The following is a 23,471-nucleotide window of genomic DNA, read 5'->3' as shown; positions in this document are numbered from 1 at the left end:
GAAAGCTTGGATATCAAAGCTCTCACAGGCATTAATGACATGAATAGCAAAAATGAAACATTCAGCAAGTGGAACAATAAACAATGAGAAAGGAAAGAAAAGCAAATTAGACCTGTCTAGGAAGCCTAACCACAAATACCCCAGAAAGAAAGAATGCTGAAAAATATAGGGGAAATTTTTCAGAGAAAAAATACAAGAAAATCTCCCAGAGTTGAAAGATATTGGTTTTGTGTTTTAAAATGTTTACAAGTACACAGAACAACGGATAAGAAAAGATGAACACCAAGGCAATTTCATCAATGTGAAATTTCAGGGCATTAGGAACAAAAAGAAGACCCTACAAACTTTGAAAGACAAGTAAAAAGTAGGTCACATAGAAAGAAGTGAGAATCAGAATAGCAAATGACTTTTCAACAGCCACATTGGAGACTAGAAAATAGTGCAATAATGATTTGAAAGTTCTGAGAGAAAATATACTATAGTTTGGAGTTGTATACATACTTGTGTGTGTCCAAATGATCAGAGTGAGAGTAGAATTAAGACTTTTTTCCCCATTGAATTAAGACTTTTTATATGCCTTACACTTTAACGTCTCATATACTTTTCTTAGGTATTTAAGAATTTAGTTCTTAATTAAAATTCTTACATTGTATATACCTTTTTTCATGAACTGACTGGAAGATGTGACCTACCAGAACAAATGGATACACAAAAAGATGAGAGAAGGAGCTGGCCCAGTGGCATAGTGGTTGAGTTTGCCCACTCTGCTTTGGCAGCCCACGGTTTGTGGGTTCGGATCCCAGGTGTGGACCTAGCACAGCTCGTCAAGTCACACCATGGTGGCATCCCACATAAAGTGGAGGAAGATTGGTGCAGATGTTGGCTCGGTGGCAGTTCTCCTCAAGCAAGGCGAGGAAGATTGGCAACAGATGTTAGCTCAGGGCCAATTTTCTTCCCCCCACAACTCCCAAAAAAAGATAAGAGAAGGAATGCAGGAAACAGGACATCTAATACAAGAGAGAGGCATTAGAAATCTCTAGGAGGATGGGAAAAAGAAACCCCAGGATGAAAGCTGTGTTGAAGTGCAGGGTAGAGCCGGAACATGGAGAACTCTGAGAGATGCCTCCAAGAAGACACAAGTGACAGGACACTTGAGTGTTTAGTATTTAGAGGAGACTGGTACTCATGGAAGAGATTTGGGGATGAATTAGTGAAAAGTAGTAGAAAACAAAACATAAAAATCAAGACATTCATTAACTGTAGAATAAATAATGTTTGACAAGAAAAGAAAGATAATGAGTACACTAAATGACTTGACTGTTAAAAGAGATATAAGGTTTTAAAATAATATAAACACTGAATGTTAATATCAGTAGAAGATTGGTTACATCAATATTGGGAGAATTAGGGAAGGGAGCAGTGTGGTCTGTGGGTGTGCCTTTGAGGAAGAATGCTACATCCTCACACTTCACAGAGGAAATTCACTATACAGAATGTCTAAAGCTTTCCCCTTTCCCCCTGAAAAAATTCAAGAAGTAAAAGTAAAAACATTTTACTTAGAGAGATGGAGATAAGTAATTACCAAATATCAAAAGAAGCATAATATCTGAAATCAGTTGTTTTTGAGGACAGAAATACGATAAAGGGCAAGAAACCAACTTTACATAAATCCTGTGAAATAATCTGACTATTTAAACCTGGGACACGTATTAGCTTTGCCTAAAAATAAAACTAAATCTAAAAAGAGCTAAAGACATTTAAATCTCTAGGATTTTGAGCTCAGGATATGGTAGTTAAAATGCTTACAGTGGATGTGTACACTCTTGAATATTGCACATTCTTCTAATTGGTTTTGGCTTTTTGTTGGCCTCACAGAAGCTGCGATGAACCATTTTATTATCACTTTTCCTGCGGCATCCGTATTTAGTGTACTGGAAACCTGGAAAGGGAAATATATTTCTTTGGATTTAATCACTTATTCATTCTGTTATATATTTGATCATCCATTCATTCAACAAATACTGAGTGCATACAATAAGTCAGGCACTGTTCTAGGTGCTGAAGGACCAGAAGCGAATTAAATAAACAGAAGTCCTTATCTTCTCAGAGTCCACATTTAATAAATATTGCAAATGATTAAATAGCAACTGCACACTTGATAAGGAACTAGACCCTGAATATACACAGTCTAGTGTGAAAGACAGACATGAAAACCACTGTGACAATAGCCAGGCACATAGGCTTTTGCAGAGCTATGTAAATACTTCACAGTAGAGGGCACCAGAGGGACACAGAAGGGAACATCTCCAACTCAGCTGGAGAAGGGGCAAGGAACAAGATCAGCACTTCCTTGGGCAGAATCTTGAAGTTCAAATGGTATTAGGTAAAGGGAACAAAGCAGAATAATACTCCAAGCAAAGGAAATGACATATAGAAAACTGCGGCTCTCTTTGAGTGGCTGAAGTATCATGTGTGAAGAGGGTGGGAGATAGGAGAGGATCTGATCTTAAAAGCCTTGAGTACCAGACAAGCATTTGAATTTTATCCTGAAGGTCATAAGGAGCTGTTGAAGGTCTCCCCAACCACCAACTTTGACACTTGTAAAAAAATATATACATGTATATAATTTTTTATTTTGAAAAATTTCAAACCTACAAAAAAGTTATAAGGAAAACACAGTAAACATTTGTATGCCTTGCATCTAGATTAACCTTGTGTTACTATGTCACCGTATTTAAGATATATATATGTATTTATATATATATAACATATAATTTTGCTGAACCATTTGCGAGTAAGTTGCTGACATCCTGATCCTTCATGTCTAAATACTTCAGCATAATACTCGTAATAAGTACATTCCCTTGCCTAGCCACAATATAATTCTTAAAATCATGTTTAACACAGATCTAACATTTTTATCTAATATTGAGACCATATTCAAAATTTGTCAATTGTCCCTATAATGTTCTTTATAGCAATGTTTTTCCAATCAAGGACCACATATTGCATTTAGTTGCCATGGAATTAATCAGGAATAGTTTCTGAGCCCCTTTTTATCTTTAATATTTTTGAGGTGTACAGGTCAGTTGTTTTATAAAATGTCCCACAATTTGGGTTTATTTAATTGTCTCCTAATATTAGATTCAGGTTATTCACTTTTGGTAAGAATACTACATAAATTATGTTGTGTCTTCCAGGTAACACATTAGGAGAGTGAAGGATTTGAATCGGGGAAATAAGGTAATTCTACTCATTCATTCATTTATTTATTCATTCATACAAGAAAGATTATCTTGGAAATGAAGGAAGAGAAAAAAAATCAAAATTAGTTGACCAGTTAAGAGACTTTTGCAATAATCTTCCATTCCAAAATTGTGAAAGAAGCCTGGTGAGGAAGGAGTAGATGTGATAGATATTAAAACGGTGTATCTGATAAATCTTGGGACCAAGTAGATTCTGAGCGTTCAGCAGAAGAGAGGATCTAAATTAAATAAGCATCTTGTAATGGATAAAGGTTGTTTTAAACAATTAACTAAAAACATTTTATGCCCCTCCAAAAAAAAAACCACTTTAGAAATACATTCTTGAATTTAAAATTATAAAACAAATGGTTTACCCAGGCATTCCTTACTATGAATAATTTTTTGGTCTCAATTGTTAAGTATCGTTATTGTGAGAGCCCCTTGCGTTCTCCTGCCTGTCAGGGAGAATTCTGTTTAGGCCAGCTCAGTTTTGGAACATCTGTTAGGCTAGCTCAATTCTGAAGCATTTGCTGTTCAGAACTAGAGGAATAGATGACAGGAGAAAATGAGAAACTCTGAGAACAGCTTAATAGATCTACTCTAGAGAGGGCAGAGAGGCAGCATAATGTAGTAAGAGAATGTACTCAGAGGCCAGACCACCTGGGTTTGTATCCTATGTCCTGGGCAGCCACTTATCTTCCCTGTGCTTCAGTTTCCCCATCAGTAAGTACAACAGAGATAATGATAGTAGCGATCTCATAGAGCCATTGTGAGTACTCATGCATTAATATATAAAGCATTTAAAACAGTATCGGGTACATAGTCAGTGTTATGAAACTAATAGCTCTTTTATTATTAACATTGATAGAAAAGATATGCGTAGTTATAGGAAGAAAAAGTTAAGGAGAAGGAAGGCGAGAACCAGAGGACACTGAATTTGGGAGAGTTCTGGAGTTTGGGTAGAGTAAAGCGTTTAAAGTACCACCTGCAGGTATGTCAGACATAAAGAAACCAAGGGAAAAGGACAAGAGGATTTTAAGAAGGTCTCCTGTTGTGAGGAATGGATTCTTATCCTTTGCAGATTCTGCTATTCCAGTAAAAATGCTTTGTATTTATGTTTCGGTTGGTATGTTTGGTATTTCTCAGATTGTGGCCTCAATCAGAGACCATCCTTAAGGTCTAAGCAAGAAGATTGGCTTTTATATGAACTACATTTTAATGTAACAAATGTGTTCAATTGTTACCTCCACCACAGGGTTTGGAACACTGAGACCAGCTCTTCAAAGCCCACTCAAAAGTATCTACTTCTTCCTGGATGACATTGTTGTTGTTGATTGTAGGTGCGGAGTCTTCATGGATGATGTACTTATACGTCAGGCTAGAGCGGGTATCGTTCTCCTGCGGTATAATCTAACATACACATGAAATAAATATGCAAATCACTTGAGAGAGTTTTAAATTTTGAATGAAAAATTACAAATACTTCAGAATATTTCTCTTATTAAAACTGGAAGACTTTCAAGTAGCTTCTAAAAACATAATGTTTTTGTTTCTACCAACGAAAGTGCAAGTGTGCCTTGTCTAAGAAAAAAATGCAAATATATAAAACTTTGACCATAAAATGTAGAAAAAAATATATACACTGAGGAGTAAGCGATTGCATTATAAAAATAATAACTTTAAAATAAAATTCACTATAGATTTCCTTAAGTTATATATCTCCTTAGTGCATTTAAAAATTAGTCTTTAAAATCAACTGTTTTGTTATGATAGCAAAGATAATAATGTTCCTTCCAGAAAATATACACATTATGGAAAAATATAAAGAAAGTAAAAATCATCCACAATTCTACCAAACCAAAGGAAACCAAAGTCACTTTTATTATTTTGGGATATACTCTTAATACATTTGCATATTGTTGTGTGTATATGTGTGTGTGTGGCTGTGTTTGTGTGTGAGTGTGTATACACATACATGCTTTTCTGGCCTTGCTTATTTCACTAAATGTGTCATACACATTTCCCAAGATAGTAAATATTCTTTGGAAACATACTAAATATCAGCATAGTGCTTAATTCTAAAGGTAGCGTGCATTATTCAACCATTTACTTATTAATGAATATTTGTATTGATTAGAATTTGTCCCCACCTTTGTGGTGATTTCTGATTTTTCTTTGAGGGCTAAAAAGTACACACATTTTTTATAGTTCTTATAATAGATTAGTGAATGGCCCTTCAGAATAGTCAGAATAAATATAACTTTCATACTAAGAGTATAGGAAAGTGCCCCCATTCAGTGCTACATATTATATAGTTTTCATCTTTGTTAATCGAATGGGCAAAAGGCTATTGTTTTAACTGCTATTTTATGGTTAAGTAGTAAAGTTTATTTTTCCTGAGTTCCTTAGTCACTTGTATTCTGTCTGCTGTACACTGCATGTTCCTGTCATGTCCTCTTTCTTTATTGGTAAACATACCTTTTCTCCTAAATAATCTATACAATAAGGATATTAATCCTTTTTTATAATAAGCATTGCAAATATATTCTCAGTTTTTAATTTGCTTTTTGAATTTGTTTAGGGCAAAGTACTCTTTTTTTAAAAAATAAGCTTTTATTGACTTTCATGTAGCTTTTATAAGATTATAACAATTATACAAAGGGAGAAACATGTGCAATTCATTAGTATTTTAAACTAAACTTTTAGAAACAGCTTTTGTTTAAGAAATCGAGTGACACTAAACCCACTGGGATGAAGGATTTGCTTATATGGGTTCTGTTCTCTTTTTTCCCTTAATCTTTGTTTTTAAAACAGCATTAAAAATTAAGCAGCAACCCTGACACTCCAGCCAGATGTCTAATGCTTTCAGCCCCAGACAGCCCAGTGACATGCTCTGGGGCTCCTAACCTGGGGTTCGCCTCCTTTAGAGAGGTCATGATGATAGAGCTCTGCTTGTCCACAACGCCCCTGTCCCAGCTACAAATCTCCTTATATCTGCAGCCCACATTGCTCCCTGTGGTCACACTACCATCAGGGGACAAAGGCTCGAGGTAGTCTGTTGTGGCGGTTAAGTGGCAGGGCTCTGAGGTAAGATACCTGTGCCACTGGGAAAGAACGTAGTGTAATTACGTAAGCATGAAATAGAGATTCTGATCTCCAGTCATTCAAGCTAAGATAATCTAAATAAAATTTTGATTAATATATATTTTTGCTATAAAATTATATAACTTATGGAACAGAATGACAGTCCAGAAATAAACCATATAAATTTGGACAATTAATTTTTGACATAGGTGAAAAGACAATTTAATGGAGAAAGGACAGTCTTTTCAACAAATTGAAATTATGCTGAAACAATTGGACATTGTAGTGGCTTTAAAAATGTGTTCACAAATCCTTTGATACTTCTCAATAAGTGGAGCTTAATTCCTCTCCCTTTCAGTGTGGGCTGGACTCAGTGACTTGCTTCCAGCAAACAGACAATGGCAGAAGCAATGGGATGTCACTTCCAAGATTAGGTTAAAAAAGACTGACTTCTCTCTTGGCTCTCTCACTTTCTCTCTCACTTGAATCATTCGTTCCAGTGGAAACCAGCTGCCATGCAATAAGGACACTGGAAAGGCTCACATAGTGAGAAACCAAGGCCCACCAGCCACCATATGAAAAAGCTTAGGAGCAACCTTCTGAGGCCTTTCAACAGCCAAGTGACTAAGCAATTCTCCCCAGTCAAGCCTGGCACAGCTGACAGCAACCTCATGAAATACCCTGAGCCAGAACTAGCCATTTCAGCTGCTCTTAGATACCTGATGCACAGAAACTGTGAGATAATAAATGTTGCTTTGTGTTTAGGCACTAAATTTGGGGTAACTTATTATGCAGCAATAGATAATATAAACATCCATATGCAAAAACAAGAACCTAACATATCATACAAAACTTATATAAAAATTAACTCAAAATGGTTCATAAACCTCAATGTAAAATGTAAAACTATAAAACTTTTACCAAAAACAGGAAAAATATTTTGAACTTGGATTAAGCAAAAAAACATATAACACCACAATCTTAATCCATGAAAGAAAAGATTGATAAATTAGACTTCAGTAAAGTTAAAACATTTTGCTTGTGAAAGTCACTATTAAGAGGAGGAAAAGAAACTATAGACCAGAAGAAAATATGTGCAAATCACATATTTCACGAGGACTTACATCAAGTATATATAAAGAACTCTCAAAGCAACAAAAAGAAAAAAACAACCTACTTTAACAATGGGCAAAAGATTTGAACAGACACTTCACCAAAGGGAAATAATTTTCAAAGGAAAAAAAAACCCCTTGGAATTGGGTGGGAAGATTTTGTTTTAGATTAGTGTAATTTTTTTTATAGAGAATCCAATAAATATCTGTATACAGAATCCAAAAATATTTTTCAAATCAAGTAGGTGTCTTCTGCTTTCATCCATGAGGGAGTAAATAGAGTTGTCTTCCTGATATAAAAAAACAATAAAACTGGACAGAACATTTGCAGAACTTTTTTTGTTTTTTGGCAATGAATAACACAGCAAAGGCAATGAGTCCTGTGAGAAGAGAAGCATGCCAGATCCTGGATTCCTGACAGGGCCAGGTTCTGGAGACCCACACAGGAAGCAGGAACTCAAGCCGAGACAGCAGTCTCACTGAGCTGAGGAGTTGGAGAGTGGAGTTTGAAACTTGCAGGGCAGGGACTAAAAAAGAGGAGAGCTGCATAGAGGTGTAGCCCAGAAGGCTGCATGGGACCTAGACTGAGGACTGGTCTGTGCACGCCCAGGCCAAGACACCACACTGTCTACTAATGAGTGGCTGATGCAGGGCTGGGAGCGGGATAGAGATACCTGAGGTCAGGTAAGTCTGAGAGATATAGGAGTTCTTACCTAGCAGGGTGAAAAGCCTCACTAACACTTCAGGTATTCAGTTAAAGTACCAAAAAAGCCATGCTATAAGAATAAGGACAAAACTAAAATAGATCAGCCCTAACAAAGAATAAACTAGGCCTCAAGGATCAGGAGGAACTGATAATAACTGCAGGCACAACAAAACCCAACAGCATGTAAGGAGGGCAACGTAAACCAAATGCCCTACAACTCACCATCTGTAATATCCAGTGTACAATAAAAACAATTGCAAGAAGCAGGAAAACGTGCCTCATAATCAAGGGGAAGAAAAAAGCAGCCCATAGAAGCAGACAACATGAAGGCACAGGACTTAAAGGAAAAGCTAGACATCATGAGTGAAAATATATGGAAATCTCAGAAGAGAAATGGAAAGTATTAAAAAAAGAAAAGGAACCAAATGGAAATTGTAGAAGAGAAAAGTACATCATCTAACATGAAAAATTTACTTGGTGGGCTCAACAACAGATTAGAGACCGTGTAAGACACAGTCAGTGAACTTGAACACAGATCAATAGAAATTATCCAACCCAAAGAAGAGAGAAAAAAAGATTATAAAAGGATGAACAAAGTCTAAGAAATTTATGGAATAATTTCAACTGGTTTAACATACATGTAAATGAGCTCTAGAAGTAGAGGAGTAAGAAATGGGGGGGAAAAACAAACTTGAAGACATAACGGAAAATTAACCCCAAATTGGCAAAAAACATCAACTGACAGAGCCAAGATGCTTGGTGAACCCCAAACCAGATACATACAAAGAACATTACAAACTAAGCCTAAACTGTTAAACAAACAAAACAAAACAAAACAAAAAGATAAAGAGAAAATCTTAAAAAGCAGCCAGAGAAAATGGACACTTTACATACAGAGCAGCAATATAAATGAGGCTGACTTCTCATCATAAACGATGGATTCTAGAAGACAAATATTATATAAATGAGTCAAAGATGGCTCCTGCATATTGGCCCCAAGCTTGTTTATTTCTTCACAGCAGGCTGAGACCCTTTAGCTCAAAATCCTGCTAGTATCAAACTCAAAATTTTATATACCCAGTTGTTTGAAATGTGGCCCCAAAAAGCAGATTTTTAGCCACTAAGAGCCTGTTTGCTTTGTTTATCTCTATGAAATTGCACCCAACATCTGCAAACTATAAAATAAGATTGTGGCTAGAAGGACCACAAGCTGCTGCTGCTGCCCTTGGGAACTCTCAGACCCAGAGGCTTCCTGCTGTGCTGCTCAGTGACATCACCTAGATACATAAACCTCGCTTTGAATTCCCTAAGGAAACTTCTTTATATTGAAGGTAAATGATACTAGATGGAAAGTCAGATTTACGGAAGACAGAAGAGCATCAGAGATGGTAAATACGTGGGTAAACATAAAAATCTATTTTTTCTTTTCTTGTCTTTGGAAAATAACTCATTACTAAAGTCAAAAATTGTATTACTGTAAGTCTATAATGTATATGTAATAAACTATATGACAAAATTGTACAAAGAGTAGAGAGGGATAAATGAACTATAAAAAACAAGCAAACTAAATATTCTGTGTTCAAGGTGAAAGTGTTTTCAGATAAATTAATTATAAAATTATAAACCAAACCAACTATATAGTGAGCCTGTAACGCCACATACCAAAACAATAACAGGATCATGTAAAGGTCCATCGGTGTGAAGAGTTTCAATGTCATCTTCAATGTTATAATCCCATTCCACACCAAGATCTATGAAAGTCCGCGACTTGGCTTCCTCCCCTTTGCCATTTAAAATATAATGGCCTGTAGCCTGGTTCTTAATGGCTAAAGGAAGAGAAATCAGTAACTGACATATATATTTTATTTTATCATATTACAGTTTTGAAGACCCATGGTAAGTCTATCCCCTTCCATAAGTCAAAGATCATGTTTATTAGCATCACAGCAATCAAAATGAGTGGTAGTTCTGACATGACTTCCATTTCTTTCATTAGGCACTCAAAATCCTCAAGAAGCATTCCTAACTAGTCAAAAACAATGGAAAGATGGTTAAATAGGAGAGAGAAATTAGCAAATATTCCCATTTGAAAACATTGTCAAAGAAGCTAACAATTTCTAACTCAGTCATCCTATACATTTCCTCAGAAAGCTGGGAATATTTTGAAAATAATGGATACTTCTAGAATAATTAATACAGATCGTTTATGCTAGGATAGCATGTAACATATACGGCTTCTTTACTTTACCGTTTATCTTTCAAGTTAGTCAAAATAGTTATAGGTACCCAAAAAGGCAGACCTAACTTTTAGGCCAACAAACAATTCGTTCTGAGTGGAAAATTCTAAGGCCACATCACTTCCTTATATGTCTAGGAAAAGCTATTCACTGGGGATAGAAGCCTTACTGTGTAATAAATCTACTATACGTTATAAAATAAAATGCTTCCTCTAATGGATGAAAAATAACAAATGGGATTTTAACGTTTGGAGGTGTTTAATAGCATATAATAAGGTTAGAAAATAAAATTTTGTAAGTTATTACCATTACAGATAATGTGTCAAAAACATGAATAATTTTAGTTAAATACGTTTATTCCTCTCGCTCTTTTAAACTAGTTTAATCTCTCCATAAAGAATAATCTCAATTCTAGGATGAAAAATAAGGAATGTTAATACTGGATAAAGAACTACTTTCTGCTAACTGCTAGACTGATATGAAATCTAGTAGAGAATATAATTTAAATGCTAAAAACAAACAAATAATTCTATGAAACACTATAAAACAATTCATTGTTTTAATTCATACATTAAAAAAAATTTGCTACAAATTTTCATGGGATTTACAGATGATGCCTTAGTTACAGAAATCTTCTTAGTGTTTTAATAGGTCAAAGACTTTATGAAAGTTAGGGTTACACTTGTACATACGCTTTGAATATAAACCCCTTTAAAGTGACATTTCTGCATGATCCTTTTGTAAACGAGGAAAAGAATCTACTTTTGGAAAGTATAAACAGCCATGCAAATGGGTCTGCATGTGCCGGTCAGAAACTTGACACATGACAGATATTAGGAAAATTTTCATTAGACTAATAAAATTCACATGTGGTTCCTTTTCAGCCAAAGATCTTAAAATGCAATAAAAGTAAGGAGAGGCCTACAGTATGGCATCTACCAAAATATCAGAACGAATTTGTCAACATCAATATGGCAAATTTTTCTGATATTATTCCTTAATTTAGTGCATTTTATTAACCTGTTTATTTTTCTCATCCCCCAATACAGAACAAAAATGCATACCAAATACAAACTTGGCAAACTTAATGCCAATGATTTTTTTTCTTCATGTAATAATGAACAACCCAGGTTTCACTCAAAGTTAAAGCTCTATTTTTGAGTATTTCTAATTTTAAGAAAAGAAGAGTTAGGAAAAATGACCAACAAAAACCACATAATAATGCATTTATATAAAATATTGAATCTTGCATACCTATGTATACATATATACATATACATATATATACACGCATCTATGCACATATACATATATTTATATATATATATATATATATATATATGATTTCTTTGACATTTTTGTGTTTAAGAGCATGTTAAAGCAGAGCCAGCAGACAGGAACACTTACCAAGAATATGAGGAGAAGCCTCGTCTTCTTGGATTAACACATGTCTAGCACCAGGGGGTATATCAAACATCTTAAGGTACCCTTTGCATGTGTAGTAAATATTGGAGGAAGCAAAGAAGAAAACAAAAGCAACAACCATGGTTAGCTGAGCATTACATTCATCCTGCTCCTGCAGGCAGAAGAGGGCATCCATAAACTGCAAGAAGCGGTTTCAGGAATTAACTTCAAAGCTTTGGTAGCTTTTGTGACATCTGGCATGAGATTAGAGGAAACTTTCTTTTTCATTAAAGAGAGGGAAAAAGTTAATCTTGTTTCCAACCTATTAGTCGTTTACATTGTGTTGACCTACAAATTGTGCCCACAACAATTCAGGCAAATACCATACTTTCCTGTGTCTCTCTCTGTGATTTTAGTTTTGAAGTGTGGCCAATTTTTAGTGTACTTAGTTGGTGACCTTCTTGAGATATTTTATCTGTCTCTATATTATTTTAAAAGCCTAAGTGGCAAGTATAGATAACTAAAATTCTAATTAATGAAATATCTTCCTATTTAAAAGCTTGCTTCATTCTAAAGAAATTACAAAAGAAAAATCAATGAGTAGTTTTCACTGTTCTTATGATCAATAATCAATATTAAAGCTTTAAACAAGTTTTATAATGAGAATATTTTATAATATATATTATAGATTTGACCAAACCATTTGATTACAAAATGTCTGCATTGACTTTATTTCGTGCATTGACTTTACGCACCCTAACCTCGTTCTTCTAATCCACATATAATAAAAGCAATACGCTTAATGGGTTGCCTTAGGTTTTAAAATCATACATCAATCCTATTATAGGTAATGTCATATATAACAAACTTTCTTAGTATTAGCCACATGTCCTAAAAATTAGCTTAACATCATGTAGAATTAAGATCCTAACTATAAATCAACAGTAGTCAGGAGAAGTAGGGAAACCAAGATGTTTTATCTCATTTCTATCAAAACTAAATAAAGATAGGAAGGTGATGCAACTTACACCTCCAATTCATTATGAAATATCCAATTCATTTACTATAGGATGAATATTGACAGAAATTCAGTTGTCAATACACAATTGCTGATGGTATTGGAAACAACATGTTTTTTGTCATTTGTATATGGACAATTAATATCTACCTATATGTAGATTTACCTAATTATTTTTCATAATATTTGTTAATGTCTTAACTAAATGGAGCAGTCATTTTGGGATCACGGTTTTCAGCTTCTGAGCCTGGGTAAAGTCCAATACGTGAAATGTACCACATTTGCCTGCATATACAATGGCTAGAAGTAACACGCTGAAGATGCCAAGGATAGCAAAACAGCTTGATGCCATTTATGGATGCCCATCTTTCTGCAGTTTGCTACAACTTACCCAGTACATTTTTAGCTTCTCTTGTTTCAGCAAGAGAAATATTACGAGCTCCTTTGGGTAAAGTGAAGGCGCCTCTCCTCTTCCCTTAAATAGAATGTCTTTAATTAGTGGAGGTTTCATGTTTATCAAAGTCTTGCTGTTTCATTGACTATACTATAAGCTATATATATTTTGTTAGGTAAAATATAAAAAATGTTCTGTAATTTTATATGTTGAAGTCAAAATGCATTTATAATAGTTAGCTAATGCCAATAAACTGTTAATAGTCAATGAAAGTAAGACTAAGCGTGAATGAGAAATGATATAGGTGATTTGAAGTTGAATACTTGCAGATTTCATTTTCCAGTAACTTGAATTCTTTATGGCACCTCTTGCTTAAATGTTTCCCTGTTGGAAAAGGTTAATTAGTCTATTGAATGACTATGATGACCACATTAGTGCAAAGAAATGGATGTTAGATAATCTTCGAACGTTTGAATCTGTATGATTGAAAGCTTTCTTGTGTTCTTGCTGACCCTGATTCGCAGGTTTAGCATAATTTTTGAGGTATCTGAAAAAAAGTATCACTACCTTATATTATATATAATATAGAACGAATGATTATGGCAAAAACTTTTTTCTTCACATTAATTCACTCTGTGAATAAGTGATTTACACCTAAAAGAATAATTTATAATCACACTAAAGCACAGTAAATTATTTCACAACAAGATGGAGAAAATTATGTTACTCCACCAAATCCATAATATATGTATATAATTCTAACTCTGCTTTATTAAAATAACACAATTAGCTAGAAATGGCAATATTTTCTTTTTAACAATTTTCAAGTACAAAACATAGTAAATTATCATACAAGGAAAGCAAAGGCATTAGTAACTAGAGTAGGAATACCTAAGAAAAACACATTAGAATAAAGTCACCTCGCTCTGCCACCCTAAATATATGAAAGAGCAAAGCTGATGTGTGGCATTCGCTTGAGCTGGGTAGCTGAGGTATAATGGGAGTAAAAAAGAACTAAGAATTATTCCCTTTGGGTGAAGAGTAACTTTTTTATACTTTCTTTTCTTCTAGAAGGGACAATTACTGCCGTGACAATGTGCTCAAAGTTAACCAAATCTCTTTGTTTTTGTTTTGTTTTATTTTGTTTTCTATCATTCTGTAAGAGACTATACAAACTGTGTTTTGGATGATGTAAGAGAAGTTTCTGAAGAGAAGCATCACACCAAATTTATCTTTAAATGCTGAATTCTCAGAAACATTGGCCCAGTATATGTTTATTGAATAACTGAATAATATTTGTTACAAACTGAAAAAATTATTTAATAATAAATGTTTGTATCCAAATCTTTGAAAATTCCAATGAATAGTTAGGAAACTACTAATACTTTTTGCATATTATTTGTGCTTTCTGTTCCATCTTTTGAACCTTCACTGTATGCCTAAATTCAGGTCATTGTGTAACAAACACAAAAGTTCACACTCATAAGCAGTTATATCTTGCATCATTTTTTGGTTGTACCTCAATTTTGTTTAATAGAAAATTTTTTAAATTATGTGAAATATGGACCCTAGATTCATAGATTCATAAGTAGGATAAACTTTCGCATTTTTAAAAGAAGCAAAACTAATGTAATATTTTAACAGTCATATTTCAAATTTTGCTATTTTTCTCACTTCTGATCAACAATTTATGTGAAAGAAAAAATTCAAAATAAGCATCAATTTTAAAAATTAGGTCTAATGCATTTATTAAAAACACAAAATAAAACAAAAACAGATTTTGTCTAACTACTATAATTGATATTGATTTTATTTGTTCCTTATCTAAATTGAGTAGATAATTTTTCATCATGGATGCTATGGAGTATGGATTCAAAATTTTTTTTAATAGTTCCTTAAAAGGTAATCTGAATAAAAATAAATCAGCAGCTAATTTTTTGTTATGTTTATAGAGAAAATGCTGCATTCCTAAAAGAAGTCTCAAAAAATACAAATCATAGAGAAGGATACTAAATTCATGAGAGACCTCATCTTACCAAGCTTCCTGGGTGTCCTGGTAAATGTCCCCTTTACGGTTCGACAATGGGAATTATCTCCTCCACAGACACCACACTTATCCTCAACCTTGTTAGAACCGATTTCTTTATCACAGCCCACTTTCTGGGGAGAGAAGATGTTAAATGTGGCTAATTTTCATGTGCCAAGTAAAGGTCAGCATAGTGGAGAATGATGAACCATTTGTTGAATTGTGAGCCCACACTCAGGCAGTCTGCACCAAATTCTCACTCTACCTCTGACTTTTAACACCTCAATATTTTAAAGAGCTATTATGAAATTGAGTGACTTGTACTCTAGGTAATAAAGGACAGATTTCCCCCAGTCTAATGAAGTATTTGCCCCATGATACACAGTCATACTCATCAAATGTCTACTAAGCACAGATGTAGTTGATGCTGAGGAGACAAAAAAGTGGGATGGAGCTTTTCCCTTGTCGTTTTCATATTTATAAAGATGAATAATAAAATCGTGAGTTGTACATTAGGACAAGCTTTACAAGTTGGTTAGGGATTTGGGACAAAACTTCACAGGAGTACAGTAGTGGAAATTTTCATAAGGCCCTAAGGGAACAGTGTGTGGAAAGGCATTTCAAGAATGCAGAGAGATTAGAATGGAGCCAAGAAGTTGTATGTTCATGGCAAGTCGGTTCAGAGAACAGTATTTAAAGCAATGGAACATTAGTGTTGTACAATAGGGGAAGAATTGTGAAAGATTTGCAAGACCTTGTATTTTAATAGCAGATGGCTACCAGTAACACTCAAAGCAAAGGCATCACGCTCAAATTGTTGTATTCCCAGTCTAGACGCATCAGAGTAACTTAGAAAAGGCATTTGGCTGGAAATTAGGAAAACCACATTTCAGTCTTGATTCTACCACCGACCAAAGTTTGATTTTATTAAGTGCAATTTCTCCCAAATTTAGTTTAGCTACTGAACTAGTGATAGATTCTCATGATAATATGATTTCACAGATAAGAAAGAATTTACAAATTTTTGAAAATATGCAGATGAAGGAGAGTAAAAGTAGATTTGCCCAATACAGCAGGAAGCTTTGGGGTAGGAAGCCATCTGAACTCACCACACACTCTCCTCGCACACATATGCTGTACGGATCTTTGTAAGAACAGCGAGTCCCATCGTGCGCCAGCTGTTTCATGTAAGCAACAGCTCCAGTCTCTTTGGATTGACAGTAAAGGTGGCATCTTTTCTTGGCTGCATAAAATGGAGGATTAAATCAAATATTTATACAAAATAATTTATTTGAACAGTACAGTTTATTTTATTTTTAAAATATAAAGTTTCAACGTGGTTTCCTGAAAACGAAATATTGTATAAATAAATAAAGAGTAGGGGGAAAATATGCATGTTTGTCATATTTGTTTTAACCAGGGTGACCATCTGATTTGACAGCTAAATTGCGATACTTCTGAGAGTGAAAAGGGGGTCTATTAATAATTACACAGGGATGGGGCTGGCCCCGTGGCCAAGTGGTTAAGTTTGTGTGCTCCGCTGCAGGCGGCCCAGTGTTTCATTGGTTCGAATCCTGGGTGGGGGCATGGCACCACTTATTGAGCCACGCTGAGGCAGCGTCCCACATGCCACAACTAGAAGGACCCACAACTAAGAATATACAACTATGTACCGGGGGGCGTTGGGGAGAAAAAGGAAGAAAATAAAATCTTAAAAAAAAAAAAAAGAAATAGTTTAAACAGTGTAAAAAAAAATAATAATTACACAGGGATAATAGGTATAAACTGGGACTGTCCCAGGCAAATCAGGTTGTATGGCCACCCTAGATTTCACCAGCGCTCTTCATCAGAACCAATTTAGCTTTAGTGACACTTACAGCACTCAGAGTTTCTCTTTCATTTGAGCCAGTGACCTAGTATAGCTTTTGCCTATGGTAGGATCTGCTTAATTAAATTTCATATAATTTATGTGGCTTGCTCCACCAAAATAGATCAAAATGATTCATTTCTTTTTTAATGCATTGAAACTTTTAATTTCTATATGTATGCATCTTTCTTTTAAAACAGCTTTTAAAGTGAACTTTGCAGTGTATTATATCACACGATAACCATATAATTAGTTTCTTTTATATTCACCCAAATAAGAAATATAGCAAGAAGCTCCTATTTGAACACATTTACTGGAAAATTCAGAGGTAAAAGTGAAACTCTAAAATGGAATTTCCAAGTGTATTTTTTAATAATTAGTGTACGGTACAAAAGTAAAAGGTTAGGAAGTTATTTTTATTATTAAATAGCGGTCCTTTTCTTGTTCCTGACTCAATGGTAAAAGAACTATATTTTTCTCTAGTTATTCGGAAAGGAAAGATCACAACATTCCGAAAGCATCTGTTCGTAGAGGGATTTCAGCGGAATGAGGAAACTCAATCTCTCTCCCATGTCTTGCTTTCCACTGGCCTTTTCAGTAGCGATGGTGGTAGTGCTGCTTGCCAGGAACTATTCCACAATTCTCACCTCTCTTGACAAAGGAGTACATTAGCCTTATTCTTGGAAACCCAGAAGGACTTACCCCTATGAGCACCAGGCTTTCTAAGTTACCAAGCAGGGATCAAGAGTCCAAGGGACTGGGGTTGGCAAAGCTTAGACTCTAAGTAACCATCCGCACAGCAGGAAAAGAGCAGGCCTCTACTCACAGTCGGGATGTTCATATGGCAACCAGTGGTGTTTGGCATTCTGGTATTCAAAGTGGGAGTTACGCTGCTGGCACTGCTGTGCTCTGAAGTCCTCGAAGTGTTTTTGGCATTCTTCTGTATTACAAAGCTGGTACTCAAAATTAACACCAGGACAATCCTGACCACCATTGATGGGCCTAAGGAAAAGACAACATTTCAAAAGGCCTTTTGGCTCTGGTCCAGCAGTTGAAGCTTGCAGACACAGCACTAGAGGGCAGAAAGCCAGAGCTTCTGAGCTGCCAGCACAAAGTGAATGAACTCATACGTCCTAATTTTAATCCCTTCCCAAAAGCACTATCCTTTCCCCGCTGAGGGAGTGGGGATGGGGAGGGGGGAGTAAAAAACAAAACAATTTAAATCAGCTTTTCAAACAGTATATTTTATTTCATTATTTTTTGGTGAGGAAGATTGACCCTGAGCTAATGTGTGTGCCAGTCCTCCTCTATTCTGTATGTGGGATGCCACCACAGCATGGCTTGATGAGCAGTGTGCAAGTCCATGCCCGGGATCTGAACCCGCAAACCCCAGGCTGCTGAAGTGGAGCGCACGAACTTAACCATTATGCCACTGGGCTGGCCCCTCAAACAGTGTATTTTAAATGCATGGTGAAAGTATATAAAGAAATAACATACATATGGACTCAGGAAAATTATATTTTCTATCATGTATAGAACATGTAGATGCAATCAGAGAACTGTGATCATAGCTCTATGCCTCAGTTTCTTCATACATAAAATGGAAATAAAAATCCAGTCTTTTGGGGCCAGCCCGGTGGCCAAGTGGTTAAGTTCGTGCGCTCTGCTTCGGGGGCCCAGGGTTTTGTGGGTTCGGATCCTGGGAATGGACATGGCACCTCTCATCAGGCCATGCTGAGGTGGTGTCCCACATAGCACAGCCAGAGGCACTCACAACTAGAATATCCAGCTATGTACTGGGGGACTTTAGGGAGAAGCAAAAAAAAAAAAAGAAAAGATTGGCAACAGTTGTTAGCTCAGGTGCCAATCTTTGGAAAAAAATCCTGTCCTTCTTAGAAAAAACTTGAGAGGATTAAATGAGTGAACATATTTTAAACACTTAGAGCGTGGCTCGTAGTAAACTTTAGCTGCTCTTATTACTATAATTTTTATTGTTTTATTACTTCTACTAATACAGCCATCATTTCTTCCTGAGAAGACAGGTATGTGACACTCAGTCTTTATAAAAGACATGCTCGGAGCCATCCTGTTGGCAGAGACAGAGAGAAAGAGCTGCCCACACATTAAAGCTTCCAGACAAGGAAAAATGTCCTAAGTTTAATATTTCAATTATTTTTTCCTTCAAAAAATAAAGTTTGCTGGGCAGACAAAGGGATTCAGTCAATTTGGTCTGAGTGAAGCAATAGATAATTCTCCCTCCAAATCCCTGGCTTTCCTTCACCATCCTTCTGTGCCCTGCTCTGAAGCGTTCCCCGCGTAACCCTGGGGTGGATGAGCCCCCTGGTGGGTGCTGCTCCGCCCCGACACGCCTGTGCTTCTCCCAGCGATCTCACAGCCACCGTGTCCAGGCCTTAAGAACACCGTAATCTGCTTGCTCTGCTCAGCTCCTTAATGTTCCTAAGCAGCAATTTTTTCGAAAAATCTCTAATCTTCACTCGAGCCTCTCATCTTCATCATTGACTACTCTTCACAAGACTGATAAAGGGAGATTTATCAAAATCAAAACCAAAATAGACAGTCAAGCCCTTTGTTTTCATGTTCTGTATTTTATATGTATTTCATGAAACAGAATATTAATAACATCATATTGAAGCATTTTCTAGTCTATCCAAAAATAACCAGGGGTTATAACCAAAATAACTCAAATTACAGGGGTTATACTCACATTGGATTATTGCACTGGCGTGTTCTGAAACGAACACCAGTTCCACACGTCCGGGAACAGGAGCCAAATTTGGTCCATGATCCCCAATTGCCATCTTGTTTTTGTTGATTAGCATTCTTCCACATGCAATGGCCCTTGTAGCACCACTTAGGAAAATGAAAAAAGGCAATTATGAAAATTACACACATGTAAAGCTGAAGTTGCTATGTAAGAACTGCCAACTGAAGGGCTTCATTTCTTTTTTTTCCCAAGTGAAAATGTGTTTAAGGTTATCCAAAAGCAATTATAACTATAAGGTGCCCTATACAAAGGGTAATTTAGACTTGCAGTGTTAAGTATAAAATGAAAATGAAAAAATATCATTCACTCAGACAAGTTTTTAAAGGACACATTGACCAGTGTCATAAACAGTAAGAATTATCTGAGCACCCAACTTGCACAGTAGGTGCTATTCCACCCTTCATCCCTCATTATCTATGTTATGGGGAGTTTTTAAAGGCAGTTTACTCCCCTTTAAAATAATGACATGAAAATATACGCCTTAACTTAGAAAATAATTAACATAATATATTCACAATAGATCCAGCTTTCAAAGCACTTTTGCATACTTTAAAAAATTTTCGTTCATAATGGTTCTGAGAAGTAGCTAGGGCAGATATATGATCCTTATCTTATAGACGAGAAAAATTGGGGCCTGGAAAGGATAATGAGTAGTATACGACCATCCGACCCGGAAGTAATAAAATGGGCATCCTACAGAGGCACAGAGCTTACCGAGCCCAGCATACAGCAGGTGCTCAGAAGGCGTTAGCTCTTTTCTCTTCCAATATTTGGACTTGCTTTTTTATACTACATACAGTAAACTTAAAACTCAACTTTGCTAAATTCAAATATAACCCAAATCTATCTAGGGAAGTTGGATGTTCAGAGTTGATTTATAGGATATCTTTTTCATAAAGCAAAAATGAACCAATTCATTGTTGCTCTTGTTTTTTGAGTCACAAGTTTGTAATACTGAATTTTCCCAAAGCAAACTCACAGTATGTAATGTGTTTAGCATAGTGCTTAACACAGTTTAAACACAAATGAGGGCAGGTTTTATTGTTATTATTATGCTTGCAATTCTCATAGCAAGTATAGTTTATACACATGTGAAACAGAGCTTTAATGGGCTTTAAAAGAACTAAAAGCTATGCAGATCTTCTTTACCAGCTTTTGGTCCTGTCTATAATATCTTATTTCCAAACTAGTTAAGCCTCCTCAGCTTGATTTCTTAACATGCCTTTGTTTTGGGTTTGGTGATCTTTCCCCTCCTGAGTAGCGTAGCTTGGCACTTGGCCAGTTTCTGAGCATTGAATCCTGACTACACAACTTGAGATTTAAAACCTCTGGGCATCCTTCCCCAGGGAGCAAGGCCAAATCTTCTGTATAAGTTCACATGACTTTATTTCTGGACAACTTTCACAAGAAGTGGGATGCCAGCAAGTAAATCAAATCCCACTAGCTGGGGCCCAGATATTCTGCTGAACTACTGCTTCCTATTCCATCTGTAGTGAGCTGAATATAGTCCCAAGACGTTAGCTCCTAATCCCCGATATCTGTAAATATTACCTTATTTGGAAAGAGGTCTTTGCAGATGTAATTAAATTAAGGATTTTGACATGGGGAGATTATCCTCGATTATCCAGGTGGGCTGTAAATACCATCACATCTACCCTTATAAGAGAGGGGCAGAGGGAGGTTTACCCACATAGAAGAGAAGGGGGCAATGTGGCCACAGAGGCAGAGACTGGAGTGGTGCGGCCACAAGTCAAGGAATGTGGGCAGCCACTAGAAGCTGGAAGAGGCAAGGAACAGATCTCCACTAGATCCTCTGGAGGGCGTATGGTCCTGCCCACATGTTGATTTTGGCTCAGTGAAACTGATTTTGGACTTCTGGCCTCCAGAACTGTGAAAGAATAAATTTCTGTTGCTTTAAGTCACCAAGTTTGTGGTAACTTTTTACAGCAGCTCTAGGAAATCGTGTTAGTGCATTACCGTACTGAAACCTCATGCACTATAGTTTTCATAAAAATGACGATACAGCCACATTCACCATTTTCTAGACTTTTAAAGATGATTATTATGCAACATATCTTAAATCTTCATTGTATAAATGGATATACTCACTTTTCCAGCAGCACATTCAGTCCCATCAAGTGGGGGTCCCTTTTTAGTCTTACAAAAGTAGGGATTATCAGGATGGCTACACCACAGCTGTTTACATGGGTCAAAGGTTCGGAACTAGAAGAGAATCAGAATCTCAGTGAAATATAGATGGCAAGACATGCACCAACAAAATCTTCTCTACAGTGTCTTCATGTCATGTTTCCTGGATATTTTAATTTCAAGTTAACAGTCAAAGTTGTGTCATGTTAAGAAAAAAATACTGCCTAAGAATATCAAGTAGAGAATACTTTTATTCTACTTTTCTAAAATAACAATGATAAACAATGATTTGTCTAGAATTCTTTGGTTAATTTTTAATATTTCTGCATGCCATTTCTATTTTCTGGTTTTCAAATAGGCAATACTGGAATTTTTAAGAGAGTAATTATTATGAACATTTTAAATATGAAAACTTATTATAATGGTTTTGCAGCTCTCAAGCTTATCAAAATGGTTTCCCATGAGGCCAGCCTGGTGGTGTAGTGGTTAAAGTTTGCACGCTCCGCTTCAGCGGCTGGCGGTTTGCAGGTTCAGATCCCAGGTGTGGACCTTACACACCACTCATCAAGCCATGCTGTACTGGCATTCCATATACAAAACAGAGGAAGACTCCACAGATGCTAGCTCAGGGACAATCTTCCTCACCAAACAACAACAACAACAACAAAATGGCTTCCCTCTATTCCTGTAGGTATGAACTAGTCAGATATAAATAATAAAAATTCCCATCATAATGAGCTGACTAAAAGCAAAAAATATTTGTCAAACTTTTTATGAAAATAATGTATTCCTGGTGTAACAAACTATCACAATATATTCACGTGGTTTATAAAGTACTTTCCATGTATTGATCCTCACAACAATCTATGGCTGCAAAATATGGGTTACAAGATAAGGCCATAACTATATTACAAATAAGACCTAACAGAGCCAGACTAGAGTCTTAGTTTTCTCACTCTTCAGAAGGTTTTTTAATTTCCCAAAACACCACATTATAATACCCAAATGTATGTGTAAGCACACACACATATTTGTATGTGCTCTTTACTCATCTGCTCTCTAACTATAAACATGTTACCATTCTTTAGATAGATTTTTTTAAAAAATGTCAAACACCAGTATATCCACATATTCATTACCTACACCACTAATTACGCACATACAGCCTTATGGCCACAGATTTTTTTTAAATTAGTACTCATTTTGGACCTGAGTTTTTTGTTCTACTTTCTATTACTTAATGTAGCAATTGTACTTTTCCATGATATTGAGCCAAAGATTTTAAAATTCTCAGAACTAAAACATTAATGCCAGTAATTAGGAGCTGACATGTACAGCTTATAGACAGACTAAATGGCTCTAGAAATCTGCATATGGAAGGTTTCAAACAGCAGATCAACTTCTTTTCAGTACCATGGAATACTTATTTTTCTTGCTCTAACACA

At 35.8% G+C, this 23,471-nt stretch overlaps 1 protein-coding gene across 2 annotated transcripts in view; it reads right to left on the bottom strand.

Annotated features, from left to right (window-relative positions):
* Positions 1–23,471, bottom strand: part of ADAMTS3 (ADAM metallopeptidase with thrombospondin type 1 motif 3) — a 267,146-nt gene that overhangs the window by 11,851 nt on the left and 231,824 nt on the right. For both annotated transcript variants that reach the window (XM_014847231.3, XM_044766117.2), the window contains 9 exons: positions 21,988–22,101; positions 19,819–19,964; positions 17,920–18,095; positions 16,336–16,469; positions 15,237–15,360; positions 11,792–11,872; positions 9,810–9,973; positions 4,490–4,655; positions 1,807–1,939 (listed from right to left, as the gene is read on the bottom strand). In XM_014847231.3, coding sequence (XP_014702717.1) covers positions 1,807–1,939; positions 4,490–4,655; positions 9,810–9,973; positions 11,792–11,872; positions 15,237–15,360; positions 16,336–16,469; positions 17,920–18,095; positions 19,819–19,964; positions 21,988–22,101 — 1,238 coding nt within the window. The remainder of the gene's footprint in view (positions 1–1,806; positions 1,940–4,489; positions 4,656–9,809; positions 9,974–11,791; positions 11,873–15,236; positions 15,361–16,335; positions 16,470–17,919; positions 18,096–19,818; positions 19,965–21,987; positions 22,102–23,471) is intronic.

The sequence above is a fragment of the Equus asinus genome, chromosome 3, assembly GCF_041296235.1.
Source record: "Equus asinus isolate D_3611 breed Donkey chromosome 3, EquAss-T2T_v2, whole genome shotgun sequence".
Taxonomy (NCBI): Eukaryota; Metazoa; Chordata; class Mammalia; order Perissodactyla; family Equidae; genus Equus; species Equus asinus.
This window is presented reverse-complemented; position numbering and strand designations above follow the sequence as displayed.